The following is a 21,888-nucleotide window of genomic DNA, read 5'->3' as shown; positions in this document are numbered from 1 at the left end:
CAACATATGTACTGAATCATAATGGAACTGTAAAAATAGATCTGAGTACCGCCTTTACGGGACTGTAAAAACAGCCACGCATTATTTTAAAATAAACCTGTTAAGAAGATAACACTTGAGGAAGGAGCTTCATCACCACTTTTCCACTGTTTTCAGGGAAGTTATGAGATCAATTCTGACTGTCTCCTCCATACCCCTTGTTTTGATGGCTTTCTGCCCAACGAAGTTGATAATTTTATTTATTATTTTTATTATTATTATTATTATTATTATTATTATTATTATTATTATTATTATTATTATTATTATTATTATTATTATTATTATTATTATCGTCGTCGTCGTCGTCATCATCATCATCATCATCATCATCATCATCATCATCATCATCATCATCATCATCATCATCATATTATTATTATTATTATTATTATTATTATTATTATTATTAATTTTTTATTTTTTATTTAAAAAATTTTTTTTTGTGACCATTAAAAAAAAAAAAAAAAAAAAAAATTACCCGGGAATGAAAGTTTCAAATCATCTTAATTCACACCAGTTGTAGCTGAAGTTGATTTGTGGTTGGGAAATGCTTTAAATAGAGCTGTTGAAGTGTTGTACCAGAATCAGATGCAGTTTAATCTTGATGTGCCCTTGACTGCATCAAATATTGCATCTCACTACCATAAACCTGGACCGATACTGGTAGAAAGATTGGAGGTCGAAATGCAATTCTGAAAGCCTCATAGTCAACAACCAGCTCCAAAGATCCCCAATGCATCTGCATCATCATCATTAGTGCTGATAATAAAAATGCACATGTCCTTCATCAATATTCATGTATTTCTTCTATCTAGCCCTTGTCAGCCTCCATCGCTCCTCCTGTTGCTTCCCAAGAGGTAAATTTACCATTGCATCTATTATGATTGCAAGAATTGTCCTTTTCCATAAACTAACATAAGCAAATCAGAAAGGAAAAAAGAAAGAGGAGAAAAAAAAAAACCCAAAACAAATAACACAACACATTCTTTCTGTACACTGACCCCCCTTAACATTCCTCTTCTCACGGATGCCAGGATTTCATTTCATTCATGCTCTAGTTTATGTTGTGTATATCGCACGTGTGAAAGAAAGAGAGGAAGAGAGAGAGAGAGAGAGAGAGAGAGAGAGAGAGAGAGAGAGAGAGAGAGAGAGAGAGAGAGAGAGAGAGAGAGAGAGAGAGAGAGAGAGAGAGAGAGAGAGAGAGAGAGAGAGAAAATAAGTAGGCGTGAAATATCTGTTCAATGTTACAGTTATCGTTTAACGTTATAACAAGTGTAACTAAATGCCAAATTGCCATATTTATGGACAATAAAGATCTATTATTATTATTATTATTATTATTAGCCACCAAGAAGAATTCTCATTACAGTTTGTTTATTTGTTTTCATCATTTCTCTATTTATTGTTTTGCTGACAAAGGGGTTGCACCTGAAATATCCATTGTAATGTTTCGATCAAAGGCCTTCTTATTTTTACCTTTTCATTAATATTGTATATTCCCAGGCTTCAGGCACCCCACTGCTAAACACTTTGTAAAAGATAGGTTCAATTGGAAAAGGCAATATGATTTTAATTTCTTTTTAAATTGAATTATCCGTAAATTAATCAATGTGTCAAAGAATTAAAAGTGGAATCAAATGTTACCCACTGTAACAACGTCTTTCACGCAGGCCTGTAAATCTTCCGTCTATTGTCGGATTTCCGACAGTACGATTTTGCTCTATAGGTGCTAAAAAAATAAAAGATAATAGTAAAAATAATATTCGTAACGCCAAAGAACAGAACCAATAAAAAATAAAATAAAAGACTTTTATTTCGTTCCTCGAAAAAATTAGATTTTATTCCGTTTCAAATGCCGACTTAAAAAAACAAAACAAAAAAAACTTTTTATTTGTCGCATCAAAGACAAAACATGCCGTCTATCAGTTAGCTATAATATTATCATGCCACCTACATGCTCCGCTAGATGTTTATGTATTCACTGCTTGGCTACTGTGCCACAGCCAGCGAGAGAGAGGTCGCGAAGTTTGCGCGATTCGTCTTCACACACACACATAGTCAGTAAATAACGCACACACAGGAGTGTGTCGAACCGGACCGGAAGGTTTCTCTCTTATTTTGCTACCGACACACATGCATATCTCCGGTTCTTATTTCTCAGTCTATATATTTCTTTGGTTCGGTCCCGATGTGACACGGAAATAAAATAATGCGAAATAATTATTTTTCTTCGAAATATATATTCTTCTGCGAAAGCTCTCACACCACCGCATCACCTCCTCTTCTTCTTCTTCTTCTTCTTCTTCTTCTTCTTCTTCTTCTTCTTCTTCTTCTTCTTCTTCTTCTTCTTCTTCTTCTTCTTCTTCTTCTTCTTCTTCTTCTTCTTCTTCTATAAGTATTAATCCAAATAAACGAAAGAATCAGCGTAAACATTTAACACAAACAGGAGCGAAGATGCGCAGCTTCCTGTGTCGAGCACTAGACGTCTAGATACACATCCTTCAAATGGGTAGGAATTGTTCTCTTCCTTTCATTTTACAACTAACTCAGACCTGGGACCTCAAATAATTGGGATTTTTTTTTTGATACCATAAAATAAGGACCTCGTTATAAATAAGTAGGGGAAAGTGACATGATTTGACTAGTCAATTGACGTGTCATATCTGTGTTGTGTCCATATTTTTGTCCTGTTGTGTCTATTTTCGGGTGTTCAAAAAGTTCCGACAATTTTTTCACCAACCATTTACAGGCCTGTTCAAGGTGTAGACATTATGATGGCAGCTTTATTATTATATCAATCATTAATTCATACATGACATATAAACGAAACATGATTTAAAGACTCAATAAGAGCCCGCGATCTACCAAAATATACACATATTCATACACTTCTGCACGGCCCATGGGTACATACACACGTGCACACATACACACACACACACACACACACACACACACACACACACACACACACACACACACCACAAACACACACAAACATCCATATACACAGACCCTCAGATACACACAAATCCAATGACGTGAACTCAACAATTAGTCAAAATAAATAAAAATATTGTCTCTGCAAATCTCTATGATAAGAATATCACAAAACCATCTTCAACACCCATTTTGTGATTTTGTTAAGGACAGTGAAAGTCTGCTTTTAAGTTTTTGTAATCTTTTTAAGTATGCCAAATAATTTATTCACCTGGTGCTGATGTACAAAATTTGAAACATTATATTTGGTGCAATTTCTGGCCTGGGTGGGCAGAGTGATCTTTAGCTGTGTCTATTATCGGTTATCCCTTTTCCATATTGCTCGCTTTCTTTGTTCTGGATTAAGGTTGCTCTGTGTTTTTCCCTGGTCCTAGCAAGGATCCTTAGCTGGCAGGGAGACAGATGTATAGTTACTTTTTTTTTGAGAGATGATATTTTTTTGCACTTTTATAATTATTGCCTTTGAATATATTATAGTTTGTAAACAATTGAGTGTATTGCTTGAGCATTGATGGAACTTTTAGGTAATGTCACAATGGGTTGCTTGTGGAATCTTCTGTTCCCTATTTGAACCAGTCACCTTTATCTTGCTTTTTCTTAGTAGCTTTTAACTTCAGATCTCAACTTTTTCTTAATCATCTTCTTTTTACTGCTACTAAAATGGCCTGATAATGTCGTAATTGCCGTAAAACCCCTAAAAAGAAAACAAACAAACATTTTCTGGCAAACTCTATTTTGTTGTGTACAACATTGTCCACCCCCTCCTCCTCAAAGAAAACAATGAATACATAAATAAAAGGAGTCTGTGACACATTCTAGGGGATGCGGATGTTTGTTTGAAAAAAAATAATCTTAATGATCAATCAATGATTTGAATAACAATCAGTGCTGACAGAAAGACAATATCTTTCAGATATAACAACAACATTTGAATGAGAATATAATACTCATTCAATAAAAAAATCATAATTGTATGGATTGAATTTCATGGTCTGATCTTTTAAGTTACTGCGTTGATAATTACTTTTGTGCATTGTTGTCAGATAACCATGGGTCTCACAAATTTATCTCCTTTTTTGTTATGATTTTATCACAAGTTGCTCAATGCTTTGTGTGCTATTATTTTAAAAAATGCATTTTGATATATTATATATTTATGCATTCATAATTTCTGCAGGCAACTCACATAGAGTTGAAAGAGCGGGCAAGAAAACTTCTTGAGAAGGCAAAGCAAGAGGTGGCTGAAACGACATCTGAAAATGCTGTGGTAATTGGGATTACTTTTATTCGTTTTTCCTGTCTTGAATATCATTGATTTTCTGACTCATTGTGATGATAATATTGACTATTTCCATAAGTGAAATATTTTGTTCAACAAACTCACCAATTGGACTTTATCCTGACATTTAATCAGTTGTACAGAATGCCCTTACAGTAGGAACTTCATTTTTTTAAAGCACTTTTTTTGTTTCCTCCCCCCCCCCCCCCTCCCACTCCCTCAAAAATCAAGCAAATTGATAGAAGAAATACATTTTCCCAATTTGTATTTCATATCACAAAGAAAAATTTAACATGTGATGAAAAAATGCCAATTAATGATCAAGTTCCATATTGTAATAATTTTAGATATGAGAAAACCACCAAATTAACAAAGCTAGAAATGGAGATGTGTGTTATTCTAAATTATGTTTTTCTATGCTTAAAGTGTAACGATTAAATGAATTCAAAGCAGAATTTTATTCATAAAGCTTTCCGATTCATGATAAAAGGACATTTTACAAGTAGTGTTGTATACCTGTATTTAGGATGATGAGAAACAAAAAAGACTGCGGGAACAAGCTCAACGTATCATTGCTGAAACAAGGGCCAGTGAAAAACTTCCAGAATATCAACCAGTGCCAGAAAATGAAAACAACAAAAAGCCGACAGGTGAGTTTGATCAGACTTAATCATCAATGGATACTTTATCTATGTGTGGAGTAGTGTCATCTAGATTCGTTGTTTGGTTGGTTGTTGTAAAATTGTTGTCTTGCACACACAGTTCACCTATTACTTTATTTGATCCACTTTATCACTGAAACATTCAAAACAAATGTATGAACTTATCTCAATTGTTATTGCAATGATCTGAAGTTCACACAAACTGATTTGCACCCTGTCTTCTCACTCAGCTTTGACTTCAGACGAATAACATTGACCCACTCAGTCAGACACTTCCAACTGAATACGAAACATTTAAGTAAGATGTTGAAAAATATCACATAACAATCATTGATAGTAATTGAGAACACCCCCCCCCCCCCCCCCCCAGAAAGCTACTTTAATCCATTTGCCATTGTGGGTGTTGTAACTTTGTATAAACAGTGCCCCCCCCCCCCCCCCCACCTCCATACCTTCTTTAAAGATAGTCATTAAAAAATATTTTGATCTTTAAGTTTTAAATCAACATGCATCCACCGATCTCTCCTTCAAGATATGCACATCCAATGCAGAAGACACATTCTTTACACTCCATTGATTGGATTGTTTTTAAGTCATATTCATGTTGTAAACAATTCCCTTTAGAGTGAATGTATCCTAGAATAAAACAATGAAAAGGAATAACATTTAATGGAGGATAAAACATTTGAAGTAATCAGCACAGATGGATGAGGCCACTCTTTTAATTGATTTTTTGGGTTTTTTTTTTGTTTTTCTTTCTTATAAGATAAATCACTATTATGAGAAATTGGTTTTTATTCATATTTGTTATTTATCGTCTTTTCATATTCTTATTAAAGATTAAATAGATATTCAATAAGATATATAGTTTTAACTTTTGGCTTTATTTTTAAAAATTGTATTTTGATTTATTCTTTTCTTTCCTCATTTTTTCCCTCTTATCTTTATTATTAGAATAATATATAACATTTCATAAGCTTTCATTAACATTGAGCTGAATGAGGAAATGATTTTTGAAATAGATGTTAAATTTTGTTGTTGTGTAAATTTTGTAATGGTTGAACACTCGTGTAGAATGGCTTGTATTCACATGAACACGCTGGTTTAATATTATTAGCTATTATTGTGGATTCGTTTGCTTGTTTGTTTTGTTTTGAAGTCGCACTTATAATAGAATGCCGTTTCACGATGTTTGTTTGTTTGTTTATTATTGTGTTTTGCATGGCAGTGTCACTCAGAACATTCAAGATAGGAGCCAAGCTATTGAAATTGCGAGGTATGTTTTACTGTTACCAGATTCGCATGACCAATATTGACCAACCAGACCTAAAGCTTTCCTTTTTCCTAACAAACTTGCACCCGAGTAACACAACATGCAATGCTTGAATGATGTTTGGCTGAAATATTATAAAATATATCAGTACTGATGGTTTTCCTCTGATCCACGGAAATCTGCGATTTCAAAGTCAGAGGAGGAATTTCCTCCTTTTAAAAAATAACATTTCTTCCACTCAATATGCACTGTCAGTGAGAAACTTGATTTGTGGTGGAACAAGTAGGTGCAGTTTTCCACAGCTAGAGATAGTTGATCATCTCAATTGCTCTAAAAGTTAAGGTTAGTTCAGTAAAAATGGGGTTGGGGTTGAAAGGCAACTGTTCAAACTTTTCCTCCTTTTTTTCATTTTTTGTCACCATCAGCACTGATATACAATGCACATTTCCTTTTGCCAGGTATTTAAGAAGTGGATTGAAGCTCTCCTTCCTTCATACCAAACTTTGAATGCCTTAGCTATGCCTAAATACAAAAGCCAATCATGGCAACCAGTTGTGAGAACACTGAATAGATTCTTTATAAAAAAACTGGACAAATAAATATAAAATACCGATAGCAAATATGTCATGATAATGATACTAAATATAAATGCTTTTCTAATGAAACATTTTGATTTTGTTCACTCTTCAATGCCATGCAGTGCATGTTAGGGCTGCTACATGATCCATTGTATTAATTGTATCAACACTTCAATTTTTAAAACATCCTCTATGGGTAGGATTCAAATATTTTCCAAGCTAATACTCTAGCCATTGTTGTGTTCAACAGAGAGCAGTAACAGTGACAGTAATTCTTATTGCTGTCCACGCTCCCTTGTTGAAATAAACAGATGCATAATTATAAAAATTCTGGAGCTAGTACTAGATGAAATAGATTAAGTCTCAGTGTTAAAGGGTTAATTCTCTTGTTTGACAATAAATTAAATGGAACAAATAAAAATCATCTTAGTAAGGAGTAAAGCATTGGTGTATTTCTTATTTTAAACAGCGGATTTCAAAATAATATTTACTCACGTAATTGTACTATTGTCATATCAGGAAATATGTGATGGATACATAAACATATCATGTTCCAAAAATTAACTTAACAAATAGAAAACAAAAACAATGTGAAAACATCTAACACTGCACCCTCTAATTAGCTGGCTTGTTCAGGAAAATTGTTAATATTACTATTTCTTGTCTTTTCCTTTTGTTACCCGTTATTAATAAATGACCATTTTCGTTTTCCTTTTATTTTCCTTATGTCATTTATGAAATATTTTATGTACTGTCCACGATATAAACCCCTTTTTAAAAGACTTTTTAAAAGAATATATTTCAAGCTACTAACTTTTGACAAGTGCATGATTTCATGTTTTAGATTAAAAAGTCATCATTCATTGAATAATCTGTAATTTCAAGGGTCAAGCTGCTCAACAGTGACTGTTTGTGAACTAAAGGCATCCTTTAATTTTAAAAATCGTTGTCTAAACATACTTTCAGAATGGTAAATACCTATACACTTGATATAAAATCACGCTCAAGTGTAATCGTGGCACAACCAAATACTTGTGCTGCCAGACACATAAGCTTGCTGCATTCCTACTTATGTCATTTGTTTTGATTGAAGCCATCTCTTATATATGCGTTTGTTTCTCAATGAATTTGTGCTAAATAGTAATAATTGTTGGTTTATAGCGACATTGCATGATTTACAAAGATTTTTGCTGGAAGAGTTACAGTCAAGCTGCTTTCAGTGTATTGCACCATAATTCTCTATTTTGATGAAGTTTTTTATTTTGTATCAGTCATGATACAAGATATTATTGAAGACAGAATAACCTTATAATGCTAAAACAGTGTAGGATTATAAAATGAGATAGATTAACGCAGTGGAGCAAATATGGTATCAAATGATAGGAAACTATCTAGTTTTGTTTAGTCTATTTAGGTTGCTGTTTTCAGGAAACAAACTCAACAGTGGTGGTACTACTTTTTTTTTTTCTTTTTTCTGGGATCACATTTACTATTTTTAAAATTCAAGTCTTGCATTTGGCTATTGGGAACAGAAACATCAGCTTAACACCCCACATGATTAATGATAGTGGTATTATTATTTCTCTTTTTATTTGTTTCTTTTTTTTATACGTGACTTTTCAAATCGTTTCATCAGTTGCGTTCAATATTTCTCAAATTTGCGTTCAAATGTGCTATTGGGAAAAGCAGTAATTTTTCTTACTGAACTGTTGTGAATGATTAAAATCAAATATCAATGGAAAATTAACACCAAACAGAACTTTACAGGATTGTGCATCCTTTGATCTGTTTGACATGATTATGTAATAACTAGTGGAGAACCTGCAATATTTGCGGAGAAATAAAGGCTATACGAACGGGCCGTCATGTATTTTACTTATTATACAACTGTATTGTGGAAATTGACATAGATCGAGATGAATCTTTTGAGCCATCTACGATAAAAATTGGTCAGGCAATAAAGTCTGTAGGTGTACGCAAATAAATTTGGCAACAGGGCGCTCAGATAGCAATTCCCAATGAAAAATGAAAAATGCTGTTTATATGCTTTCACATAAGAACATGGAGACGTTACCTTTTATAAATTAAAAAATCAAGGGACCGATCAATGTGGCCCAGCAGATATTCTAAATAACAATTTGAGTCAACGGGTGATAGAATTAACCTTAATTTAAGAAAGATATGCAAGTTACTCATATATTGATGTATAAAAAATTGTTTTATAATTCTTAGGTGTATACTAATTCTATTCTCATTGGCGAAAATTTACTATGGGCTGTGGAACAATGTTAAACCCCAACCCTATTTTTAAAAAGCTTTAAAATATGTTGCCAAGTTAGTCAATTTTGTTGTTTGACATTTTTAAAATAAGAAATACTGTACTAATACTGCTCATGATCAAAGATGCAGAATGCTTAATATGCTTTTCATATAAAGATTTAAAATGGAAGTTCACCGTCCTAACTACACAATTTTCATTTCCAGAGATAACATAAGATAATATTTATTATTAATTTTTGATAGGACAGGTTAATATTGAATGCTTATATTCTGTACCACTACTGCCATTAACTAAGAAATAGCCAAATTATGCATAAGATGAAACTACTTTGCTAACATATCTAAATTATTTAAACATAAGGCGAAGTACTTCGTGACAGGATGAAGCCGTTGAATTTGTCATCATTTTCATTTTCGCCATCAAACAGCATGTTAGTCATATCAGCCATTTCTCCTGTCCAGCCCCCCCCCCCCCCCCCCCCCCCCCCCCACACACACACATCCACGATATCAGCAACAATCTCATTTTCAGTCTTGCTGTTGCAGTCTTGTTTTTCTTCTTTTTCTTCTTCTTCTTCTTCTTCTTCTTCTTCTTCTTCTTCTTCTTCTTCTTCTTCTTCTTCTTCTTCTTCTTCTTCTTCTTCTTCTTCTTCTTCTTCTCTCTCTCTCAGGGTTTTACTGGTCTATTTTTGGTCTGTGTATTATATGCATTGCCTACTCTGAAGGAACTTTTTTTGTCAAAAAGCTGCATATTTTTCATGGTAATAAACAGTACTTATGATTGCCTTTTTCCGTATATTTTGTTGACACTAAGCTTATGACATTGTGCTGTTTCATACTTATGGAACAGATCCATTAAAAAATAAAATGTGCATGCTGGTCTTGTTTTAGATCAATTATGTCTTTTGTTTTTTCTTCTTATCTGTCTTTGTATTTATAATGGTAAACTAACAAAACGATTATAAGGATTATTTTGGAAAATCTCACTAAACAAATGTCATTTTTTAGATGGTTAATGGTCTGGAATTTTGTTTAAAGTTTAATTTCCTGTCGCATGCATTTTCAGGAGAGTAACCTTAACTTTTATTACATTTTTCACATCTTAAGTTGTATTTTTAAAAAACATTTGGTTGCATGATTTTAAATATTTTTCTTTCCCTCTAATTTTTTAGGTGTCCATACAATCCTTTTTTGTCAAAGAGTATAAAATAAAATATTACTCACAAGTAAAATAAATATACCCATGATGTAATTGCTTGGGTCTTGATTTATTTGCAAGGATTGGCTCAATTAGGTAGCGGTATTTTCACAAAGTGTTGACAAAGTGGTAGTAGATAGTGAAGCCAAGGGAATGGAAGTGAATATCACCAAAACGGAATGCATGGTAATACAGAAAAACCCCGAAAACAACAACACCTGCAATATAACGATTCACGGCGAGCAACTTACCAACGTAGAAAGTTTTAAATACCTAGGTTCAATAGTGACAACAGATGGAAGATGTAACCGAGACATACGAGCAAGAATAACTCAAGCCAAACAGGCCTTCATGGACCTGGGAAACATTTTGAAAAACAAACAGATGTCGTTCGGGATTAGATTCCGAGTCTTGAAGTGCTACGTGTGGCCAATCTTGTTATACGGATGCGAAAGCTGGACTACAAATGCAGAAACACAAAAGAACATTGAAGCTTTTGAAATGTGGTGCTTGAGAAGGATGCAGAGAATATCGTATACTGCACACAAAACGAACGAAGAAGTGCTAAAACAAACATACCAACAAAGGAAACTAATGCCCTTTATAGTGGATCGACAACTATCCTTTTTCGGACACATAGTAAGGAAAGATAAGAATGAATACCTGGCAAGTTGTGGAAAAATACCTGGTAAACGCGCCCGGGGGAGACAAAGAAAAACACTCATAGACCAATTGAAGGGCTTCACCAACCTAACAATCCGAGAGCTGTTTGAAAAAGCAAGAGACAGGGAGGAATTGAGAGAGATAATTCATGCAGTATCCGAAGCCTGGACCAGGCATGGAACCTAGAAGAAGAAGATTTTCACAAAAATTCAGTGCTCTCGCTATTCTGTTGCATCGTTTTCTCACAAATCGTGAGTTACTTACTGTAGCTGACAGTAAAAATGTTCTGACTGCATTAATAATTTTATAAATTAAATACTGTTTGAAATGACTAAGAATTTCATCATTGCATATTGAATTTAGCCTTCCTCCATAGTATCATTGTTAATAAACTTTGGTCTAAGACATTTTGTACAGGCATGGATGATGATGTTGCATTGGCTATCCTAACAGATGAACATCATTTATCTGATGATATGATATGCCACTTTCATTTTGACCTCACTTATAAAATAACAACAAAATCCTTTCTTTTGTGTCATCCTGTAGTACTGTGCGTCCCCAAATAAGAATCTGAAAAAGTTTGTGTGAAACGGTGCCAAACAAAGTAGAAAAATAAATACAAGAAAAAAGTCTTCCCCAAACGATTAGCCTCCGGAGGTCTTAGGCTCGATCCCCAGTATAGCCAGGCTGATTTTTGGGGGGATTATTTTTTCCTTGTATTTTCTTGTATTTCTTGTATTATTGCTCTGACTGGCACTGTTTCATACACATCTTTTCAGATTTTTAGCTTACACCAGTGTGACTTTTTTCTAATTGTATGTATTGATGGGTGAAGTGCTGCTGAATTTCTATTTACACTTGTTTTTTATTTTCAGAATTCAGCACGTTGTTACATTTTGACCAACCTTTTACATGATCGATAGAAATGTCACGTTTTCAGATTTACCATTTAAACAAAGTTCAGAACCACATCTGCTTAAATTGAAATTCTTGTCATATGTTTGGACCGGAGGTTAATAAACATTTTATCCCTACTTTGCCTCAAACTTTCAAAAATATGAGGAAGATCAAAAGATATGAAATTTTCAAGCTTTCCCATTGCAAGTGTTGGTTGAAGCAATTTTTGTTTTTGTTTATTGGTGTAGCTGTTTTAATAATTTGAATTTCCCTGTCAACAGAGATCATAGGTTGTATGTCAATTTCATGGTTTGTCCATACTTTCGAGAGTGGGTGAACCAGATATGTGCAAAAATGTGTCTTTGTAGATTAAATTGAAGCTGACATTCAACTTCATCGTTCTTCTTTCCTCTCCTCCTCCTCCCCCACCTCCTCCCTTATTTATGCTGAAATGATTTTTCAATCTCCTCCATGAAAATACTGATAAGGATTTCCATGTCTCAACCAAGTGACTATAATATCATCCACATATCAATTATAGTCACCATTTGCTGACTGTCTTATAATTATACCTTGCTTTTTTTCAGGCATCCACAAAGCTGCCAATACGCAGCAAAATACTGCCATCAAACAAGGGGAACAACAACAGTTGAAGAAGTTGTCTCTCGCTACTCCAAAGCTAACCACCTTGCCTCCAGTTAAGGATAAAGAAAAGGAAGAAGGTGGGTGCCTTTTTAAAAAAAAATTCTTTCTTTCTTTCTTTTTTATTTTCTTTCTTTAAAAAAAATGATTTTTTCCCTTTAACTCTTTATTGATCAAATGAGTATAGATTTGTATTAGAATTAGAATGTACTTGAGAGCCTATGCAATACATGAAAAGAAGTGAATCCCAAACCAAGCTGTTAAGTTTATGCCCTTATATATTTTCTTAGACTGAAAGAAATTTTTAATACTTTTTTTCCTTTTACTTGATATCTGTTTATCTTATTCTCTTTAAAAAAATTTTTTTTTTCAAAATCGTGCTTTTTAAACTTCGCATATCTTTTATGTTGTCTGTAATGTTACAATCCATTATCAATAAATAGCACGCTTATTCTTAATACAGGAAATGGCCTGGGAAGTGATGGAGAGGAAGATGATCTTGACCTTGGACTTCATCTTACCCCTGATGAGGTAACAGTGGTGTTTATATCATTTCTCTCAACTTTGATAGTGTGTGAATGAATCTAATAATAAATGTTGCCTTACAAGTCTGATTAGAAGTGTACACAAATACACTTATGACTTGCACAGCACAATGACATGTTAAATGTAGTAGTCACAAATTCTTTTCAATATATAGTACTAGTCTGCAAGCTGTGCTTCAACATGTTTTCAAAAAAAAAAAATAATAACACTATTGTGTTATCAACGAGTTATGACAGAAAATAACGTTAGAACTTCAATACTTTGAAAAACTTGTCACAATGTTTCCCTTTACCACAATCCGGTGTTATTTCTGGGTGAACAGGCTCTGAAAATTCAATCGACTAAACTTGAATTTTACTCTTTTTTCTTCAACTTTATAATTTATATTGATATTATTTTTTGTTTTTGTAATTTTAAAACTTTTATTCTTTCTCCTTAAAATTTGATCCCGTTTTTATAAATTCCTCAATTCAATCTTCATCATCTGGGCCACACCGACATAAAACCATTTAAGTTGTTTGGTCACAACTAGAAAATGCCATAATATTTTTAAAACTTGCAATATGCATTAAAAAGCCCAAATTCAATTGTAATCTAGAATATGTCCCCTCCCCTGTTAAAATGTTTTCCTCTTTTTAAATCTGTCGAAGCATGTCATAATCTAAAAACTATCATCAGTACCTGTCGTTGTATAGGGAAGTATTTGGAAATACAATGAGCACTTCAATGCCATAGACAACTTAATGCAAGAATTCTTAAGAAATTTTGTAAAGCTTTACACTATTTATGTTTAGGACAACTCGAGTAGATTTTGTTTTAGTATGTATTGTGGTGATATGAGCAGACTTTTGTAGGTACAGGTGGTTTTACTATTAGAACTCAAGCTTTCTCATCTGGAGGAAGGGAATGGATGGACCCCAGGTCCCTCTGATGTGTTTAAGCAACATTAAATTGGTAGATTGGTGACCTTTAGATCTGACAAAGGTAAAAGCAATGTGGAAAGCACGGGATGTTGCTGTTTTGGGTTCCCCTTTGTCAACGAATCACAATGAATGAAACTAAAGACGAATGAGAGATAGGATGGCGTTGTTAAGGCGAATAAAGTAAACAATGATGGGACATGAAATAGACTGCTCCTTAGTAAGGAAGCGTGAATTAAAATAAAAATACAATGATTATTAATTAATGCGCAATTTTTAAAAAAATTGTTATTGTGTTATGTTGTATAGAAAATAGAATAAAGATATTAGTAAAATGTAATCACATGAAGTTTTACAAAATGTTAGGGATAAAAGTATTGGTAGTAGGAACAGAAGTAGTAGCAGTAAAAGTAGAGGTAGGGATATGCATTTGTGTTAAATTATTCTTAAAAGGATAGAATCAAAACTGGTCATTCTTCTTCATTTGATAAATTACACTCATTTGTTTAAAACGTAATGTTTTATCAACAGTTGAGGCAGTGCGAATTGGTAATGAATGCCTTGGCCCCTCCTCATATTTTAAATCAATTATTTGATCATGCTACATTGTATTTGCATAATCTCACATGTGTTGTTTTTGTGTGTTTGTGTGTCTGTGTGCGTGTATGTGTGTGTGTGTGCAGTTTTGTATATACAACCCTTTAGAATATAGATTTTATCAGATGTATAGAATGCCTTATATCTGACCACATTTTGATTAAAGCATGCAAAATGTTTTTTTCTCGTGAAAAAAAGCAGACTGCTCATAAACAGTTATCATGTGAAAACATGTATTGTCAATAACAATTCTTGTTTTAGGCCACATTAAATGCTGTAGTAAGAAGTATTTTATTTGATAATTTATAATGTAATAATGTCTTTCCTGGAGTATGGGAAGATTTTAAACAGTTAATTCCTTGTCGATAAACATTTCATAATGTTGAACAGAATTAAATCACAAGGAGGAAGTCCAAGAAATACACACTTTAATTAATAACAGGAGTTTGTATATCACAATGTTAAGGAAAACCACAAATAATAATCAATATTCAGGCTAACACATTAGAAAGATAAACACTCAATACATGAAACTGATGATTATGAAACAAAATAACTTAATGTTGAATACCATTCGTGCCTTCTCTTGCTTACTTATAATACAAGGCAATCATATACTATATTATGGGAGAACATTCTACAATACCATTCATCTTTCTAAGATACATTAGACAATTTAAGACTACTCTAGATTTCTCTAGATCTCTATAGCCTTTCTAACATATTGTATAGAATGTAAATGTCAACACGTTGTTTGTTGCCGTTTATAGACATGTGTAGAGGTGAACAGGACCCTTGTTAATTTTCCATGCTCGACTACTGGCAACCAAGGTAACACAAATTTTGATGATTGAAAAGTGTAATGTTTCCAATGTTTCATTGATATTTAATTGATTGAGACATGAAACAAAGCCCATTGTTTCAGGACGAAACATAAATCCCCTTATAGGTGCATTGGCAATGCAAAGGGGAATTTGTTGCCTAATGCATTTGCGTCATTGTTTCCAGTTTTCCTGTTTGAATCACTGATTTTACATTCCATGTAGCTTTCCTGAGAGCAGTCATTTGGTGGCATGTGGGTGCCACATGACGAACATGGCATTCCCTACCAGACAGGGCTGCTTCACTGGAGTCTCCATTCACGTCGTTATCTACATTGATTACATAGTTGCCAATTTGGCAATATGGAGGAGGAGAACAAAAAAATGAAAACATAAAAACAGTTGGTCAAGGATGGATAACACCTTCAGAAGTCTATGGACAGACTTGAGGTTGATTTAATAGATTCATTGTGAAAAATTTGAAAAAGACTTCCTTCACTCTCCACAATTGAACAATGATTTTCACTAAGCAAAAGCGTTGACTCATTTGAAATAAAAAAGTAAGAAGACTGTCTTAACTTATGAAAAGACTCCTCATCACTCCTCATTCCAGTTGTGAATGTGAAAGGGTTTTCAGTCAAGATTTTAGAGGATCTCTGTGGTGTCACAGAGATGTTCGTTGACCTGCTTATCATAAAGTCAGATTCTACTCCTTGTTATAGAAAAGAAAATACTCCAGAATTCCTCAAGATGGCTAAAGCTGCAACAAAAGCATTAGTGAAACAACTATATATGTAACATTTGACTCTTTGTATGTATTGAAATGACCCTTGTATGTCCCAGGATTTTGAATTAAAACAAGGAACAAACAAAGAATTCTACCATTTTGGGTCATGATGGTAGGGCTCGTTAGCATGTCCCTTTTTAGCTCTATGAAAAGTTTGCCACTGTGTAATTGAATTGTGTTAAGTCTTGATATGCTACGGAAAACTACAGCTGTGGTTTTTCCTTGCCTCCCATCTGTTTGTTTACAGTTGTCTCTGCTCTGGAGACAAGGCAGTGGGAGTTGGTTTGTGAGCACCAGATCATATCTACATGCTGGTGGGCTGCACATCTGGGGACCAACCTCCTCTGAGTCCCCGCTGCTCACCCAGGAGTTAGAAATGCTACAGTTAACGTGTGTTGTTGCAGGGAGGCATGGGGCTTGCAGATGATAGACTATCTACTGACGGAGTAATGCTTATACATCTGCTTCCCTTTTTGCACTAGCCAGCAGTAAGAGCTGAAGAGAGGTGAATAGCACCAGGCTCTTCGCAAACACACGAGACACATCAATCTGCCATTTTAACACAATCTAAAACATAATTTTGTTCTATTTTTTGTTTTTTTTCTTTAAATTTTGCCTCAGAGGCGATAGGCTCATCTAAAATATATTTATAAAAAAGAGTCTGGAAGAACATTGTTATTTTCCTTTTTTCGTGTTCTTTGTTTCGTTTGCCTTTAAATTTAGCTTTGGTGGGTATAGACTCAAATTTTCTGTCTTTGAACTGGAAGAGGGTACACATTGCAATGTGGAAGATATTTATTATTACAGTTAAAGGCAATAGTTTGAATTTCAAATATAGGTAGTAAGCTTTTTTGGCAATATATATATCTCAACGCAGTGCAGGTGCTCAAGTTGCCTAAGGTCTCTCTATAGTGTTGTGTGGATGATCAGCTTCGGTGATTGTCGCATCTGGTTACGATATCCAATTTGTATGAAAAAAAGCCTTTTTAAATCAAAAGTTTAAAATTGTTTTTAGTCTAAAAGATAAGATTTTGTTATTGAGACTCATCTGCTTTTTATGATATGCCAAATTCTAAGTGGTGAATATGTTTGACGCTCTTGATTGCAACATTGTGATGTATAAGCACAGTAATTCTTCCTTAATATAATTAATTTCACAAATTTCCATTTTACGATATTAATGATATGATATTGTGTTTTCATACTAGAGCTGTAATAGTGATTCTTCAAGTGTCAAAGAGTTGGTTAGTAAATATGACATGAATGCAGTGTGGTGTCCCCCTTATGCTTACAACTCCTTCTTGTCTGAATCACAAAGATATATATTTAATTTCATTCTGAAAGGGGCCTTATGAACTTGTGAATTTGACTGCCTCTTTGCCTTGACCAATTTCATCCATTTAGAAAGGAAAAAGTCATAATAAATCCAATTAGTTCACCAGCCTCTTAAACAGTTTTCTATTAATTTCAAGCATAAATTAGATTTCCTTCAGATGGAATTTGTTGCAATTTAGAAGTTTCTTCCGCAAAGATTTTATTTGAAACTATCAATACTTTTGGATGTCGTCTTGATCTTTTGCAGTGACAAAAAAAGGTCGAAGAAAACCCATAATGAAATTATTGACATCAAAATTGTCACAATTTTCCTTGATAGGCGAGATACGTCTTGATTCCTATATACCTACTAGATTTTTAGATGTCATGATTCCAAAAAAAGAAAGAAACAGACTTTTAACCAAAAAGAATAATTAATTTTTACAAAGTAGCTATAAAGGTTCTGATATTAGATGAACTGGAATTGTATTATAACCTTTACATCTCTCCATTGTTTGGTGGCTCAATTAGTAGTACATCGTAATTTACATGATAACAATGCACATATGTTTTTTTAGGATCCCCTAATTCCTATCCATTTGGTAAAGATCAGGAAGTTGATTGAAGTATCAATCTGACAGGTAGCAATAGAATGTGTTACATGCACATACATACTATCAGACAACTGATGTACAAATCAGATCAACTTTAATACCATTTTAATCAGAATTAATAAAAAAGAAAAGATACTCTCGAAGGCTAGTAAAAAGAATAACTCTAATCAATCAAAGAATCACGATAGAATAATAGTTCATCACATCTGATTCCTTGCTGTTAATTGTATTTACTATTAACTACCGTTTATCAGTTTGCTATTGAACACAATTGCTTTTAGCAAAATTTTGATATGACTTAACTGAAACATTTTTTTGGTCAGTTTGAGTGAATATAGTGAATGGAATTTGAAGTCACACCTCAGATTTTTAAAAATTAATGAATTAAAAAATAACAGTATGAAAATTGGCCAGATATTACTACATCCTTTTATTTTGGTTCAGGTCCCTCCCTCATCTTATGCTATTCTTTCATCTAATTTAGCTAGTCACACAGTACAAGTATTAGGCACTCCTTTCGTTACAATCATCAGTTATTCATAATATTGACTATATTTGAAATTTTGGAGTGGTTATTATAAAAAAAAAATTGAGCATTTATATAGCGCAGTATCCACTTAACGTGCTCAATGCGCTTTACAAGGGGTCCCTGGTCAACAGCAACATTTAACATGTAGGACGAGACATGACGCCTGTTAGGCGATATTACAATTTTTCGGACAAAGACAACGCTGTTAACGGCCAGGTACTCATTTTACACCTGAGTACGGTGAGAGAATGTGAGTAAAGAGTCTTTTCCAAGGACTCAACTATGCGCCGAGCGAGGCTCGAACCCAGGACCTTCCGATCCGAAAGCGAGTGTCATACCACTAGACCACATAGCCTTATTATAGCTGTATTAAATATGCAAAGGTTGAATTGGATTAAATTTAATTTTTGGTGATAGGCTTTAAGTGTCCTGTTGATTAGTTTTGTGTGTATCTTAACAAAGCTGTTAAAGCGAATGTCATTCATAAAGATTAAAAACAAAAATGAGTCTCACACTTATAAAATACAAATTCAATCATGATATGATCTACAAAGTTTACATAAAGAATCTTTAAGCTTTTACAATATGGGAATGCATTATGATGTTAGGCTATGAACCACGTCTTTGTTATTTCAATCACCCACCAAATGATGCAGATTGCCAAAAATTCATGTGTTATGAATTAAAAGCTTTGTTGATTTTAATAGATAAAGTTATTATTGAAATCGTTGTTTTTTGAAGAAATTAGATTGCTGTAAATCTGTAAAAAGTCGTTCAATTTATTGCCAATATTTAAACCTACAGTATCGCTAGCTTATTGCTTGATTCTCATTCGTAAACACTTCTCTCCTGTCCTATCATTTTTCCATCCCATGTCTTTATTTCCAGCTGTATGTGTCTATACATATGTCTTTATGCGGTTTTAGCAATCCCATGGTGTCTGGGTATTCTCATCCTGTTTATTCTATCACCCAGTTTATGTTTTCCCATTCAATGGAATGGTGTGTGTCTGTGTATGGGATGACTTGATTTTGACACAGCCTAGGCTGGAATTCTATGCAAGAGAGATATTGTTAAAGGATTTAATTTTTTTCACCCTTGTAAATTACATGTTATTAAATAGAATATACTTCATGCGTTTGGGACCACAAGAGAAAAAAGCAGATAGAACAACTCGAGAAAATTCAAAACAGGGCATATAGGTTTGTTTGCAACAATCACAGGAGGACTGAAAGTGTCAGTGAGATGCACAAGAGCCTAAACCGGTCACCATAACATGAGAGGCGCACTATACAAAAAGCCAAAGTTCTCTTTAAGGCCCGTCAGGGACTGACAACAATCCCAATTGATAGCCTCATGCAAAACAAAAGCAAACAGCACTCATACCAGGTCCTGCAGTCACGAGTTAATGTTCATCTCAACAGATTTTTTTTTTTTCCAAGCACCATCCGAATATAGAATTCTCTGCCTGAAAATATTAAAACAATAAATGGCCAAATCGAATTTGACAGAGAAATTGAAAAAATCAAAATAAAAGCCTAAACACATCCATTTGTTCTCACCATACACACAGTCGCGATTATCTTCGAAGCACGAGTTGCGACTTAATGACAAGACAAGAAAGAAAGATAGGCAGGCAGACAGACAGACAGACAGGTAGATAGATAGATAGATAGATAGATAGATAGATAGATAGATAGATAGATAGATAGATAGACAGTGATAGTAGTAGTAGTAGTAGTAGTAATAGTAGTAGTAATAGTAGTAGCGTAGTAGTAGTAGTAGTAGTAGTAGTAGTAGTAGTAGATAGATAGTATAGTAGTAGATAGTAGTAGTAGTAGTAGAGTAGTAGTAGTAGTAGTAGTAGTAGTAGGAGGAGAGAGTAGTAGGAGGAGTATAGTGTAGGTATGTTAAAAAGTAAGGTGAAGCATGACAAAAGAAATAATTAGTTAGTAGTAAGTATAGGAAATAGTGTAGATAGAAGTAAGTAGTAGAAATAGATAGTAAGTATTAGAAATAAAAACAACAACTAACATGATCAAAGACAACGAAAAAAAAAACAAAAGGAAAAATGGGTAGATTAATATAATAATTGTTGATATGAACCAATATATTATATTATATGCACTTACATAATCTGTGTCAAGTTTCTTCTTCTCTTGACGGCATATTATGTATTGTGGCCAGGCAAATCTTCAAGATAACTTTTATCCAATTTTGTTGCCTCCTTTCTTCACCTTCGCATCCACTTCTTGAAATCAGTCAGTTGTCTTCCTCTTTGATTTTACCCTCAATTATGTCATTTTATGATTCACACCCGTCTTACCCCATACTCTTTTTTTTAAAACAAAGCCTGTTCTTTAAGATGTTTTTTTTTTTAATTTGGTTTTGTTTTGTTTTTTGTTTTATTTATTTACCCCCCCCCCCCCATTTTATTCTGAATATTTTTTAATACACGTATGTCGTGGGAAAAAAAAGTTCATTGGTCGCATCTAGCTTTCAAATTGAAAAGCCACATTTTGATAATGATAGTATGAAATTGCGTTTTTTAAGAAAAGAAAAAACAAACTCGGAAAGAAGACAAATAAAAAGAAAAAGATAAGCTAATTAACCACCCCCCCCCCCCCCCCCAATCCTCATAACTCTAAATATTTTAAAATATTTTAATAAACATGCATGTAATGACTTTCATTATAGCTTATATAAGGATAATTTCAGATTAGCCAATAACGAAGAGGACTAGCAAATAATATTTGTTTACATTTGGTCTTTCATGCTATCTTCACACGAGTGGCTCAGTAGCTTTAAATACTTTGGAAAAAAGATAGTCGTGAATAGACATTGTTTTTTTTTTTTTAGTTGATAATGTACTTTTTTTTTGTAATTTGCTTTTTTATGTTTTTAGTGTGTGTGTGTGTGTGTGTTCTGTGTGTGTATGAGTGGGTATGTTTATGCTTGTGTGTGTGTGTGTGCGCGCGCGCGTTTCAGTGCGTGCGGGTGGTTGGATGGGAGCATCACCCTTGAATCATATACCTATGATGTTCGCATGGGTGTACGATCCGATAGTGATGTCGTTTCTTCTTCTCTTTATAGCCTATCCTGCTTTTTGGTTTGTGATTGTATTTTTGACAGGGGATATTTTTTTTCCTGTAAATTCCTTGCCTGTTTTTCTTGGTTATTTATAATTTAGCTTATGATATCTTTAGTTATGATTTTGATTGACATTTGTACTATTTTTGTTAG

At 33.6% G+C, this 21,888-nt stretch overlaps 1 protein-coding gene across 28 annotated transcripts in view; it reads left to right on the top strand.

Moving 5' to 3' along the window:
* LOC144956536 (EH domain-binding protein 1-like) overlaps positions 1 to 21,888 on the top strand; it is a 98,801-nt gene that overhangs the window by 20,817 nt on the left and 56,096 nt on the right. For 7 of the 28 annotated variants that reach the window (XM_078887224.1, XM_078887295.1, XM_078887215.1 and 4 more), the window contains 5 exons: positions 858 to 899; positions 4,220 to 4,309; positions 4,848 to 4,971; positions 12,463 to 12,597; positions 12,981 to 13,057. In XM_078887224.1, the coding sequence (XP_078743350.1) occupies positions 858 to 899; positions 4,220 to 4,309; positions 4,848 to 4,971; positions 12,463 to 12,597; positions 12,981 to 13,057 (468 nt within the window). Of the gene's footprint in view, positions 1 to 857; positions 900 to 4,219; positions 4,310 to 4,847; positions 4,972 to 6,211; positions 6,260 to 12,462; positions 12,598 to 12,980; positions 13,058 to 14,514; positions 14,533 to 17,396; positions 17,433 to 21,888 lie in introns of all 28 variants that reach the window. The other 21 variants (XM_078887099.1, XM_078887165.1, XM_078887115.1 and 18 more) reach the window with 10 other exon arrangements.

Source organism: Berghia stephanieae, chromosome 1 (genome assembly GCF_034508935.2).
Source record: "Berghia stephanieae isolate SIO BIC M18660-M18661 chromosome 1, UCSD_Bste_1.3, whole genome shotgun sequence".
Classification (NCBI taxonomy): Eukaryota; Metazoa; Mollusca; class Gastropoda; order Nudibranchia; family Aeolidiidae; genus Berghia; species Berghia stephanieae.
This window is presented reverse-complemented; position numbering and strand designations above follow the sequence as displayed.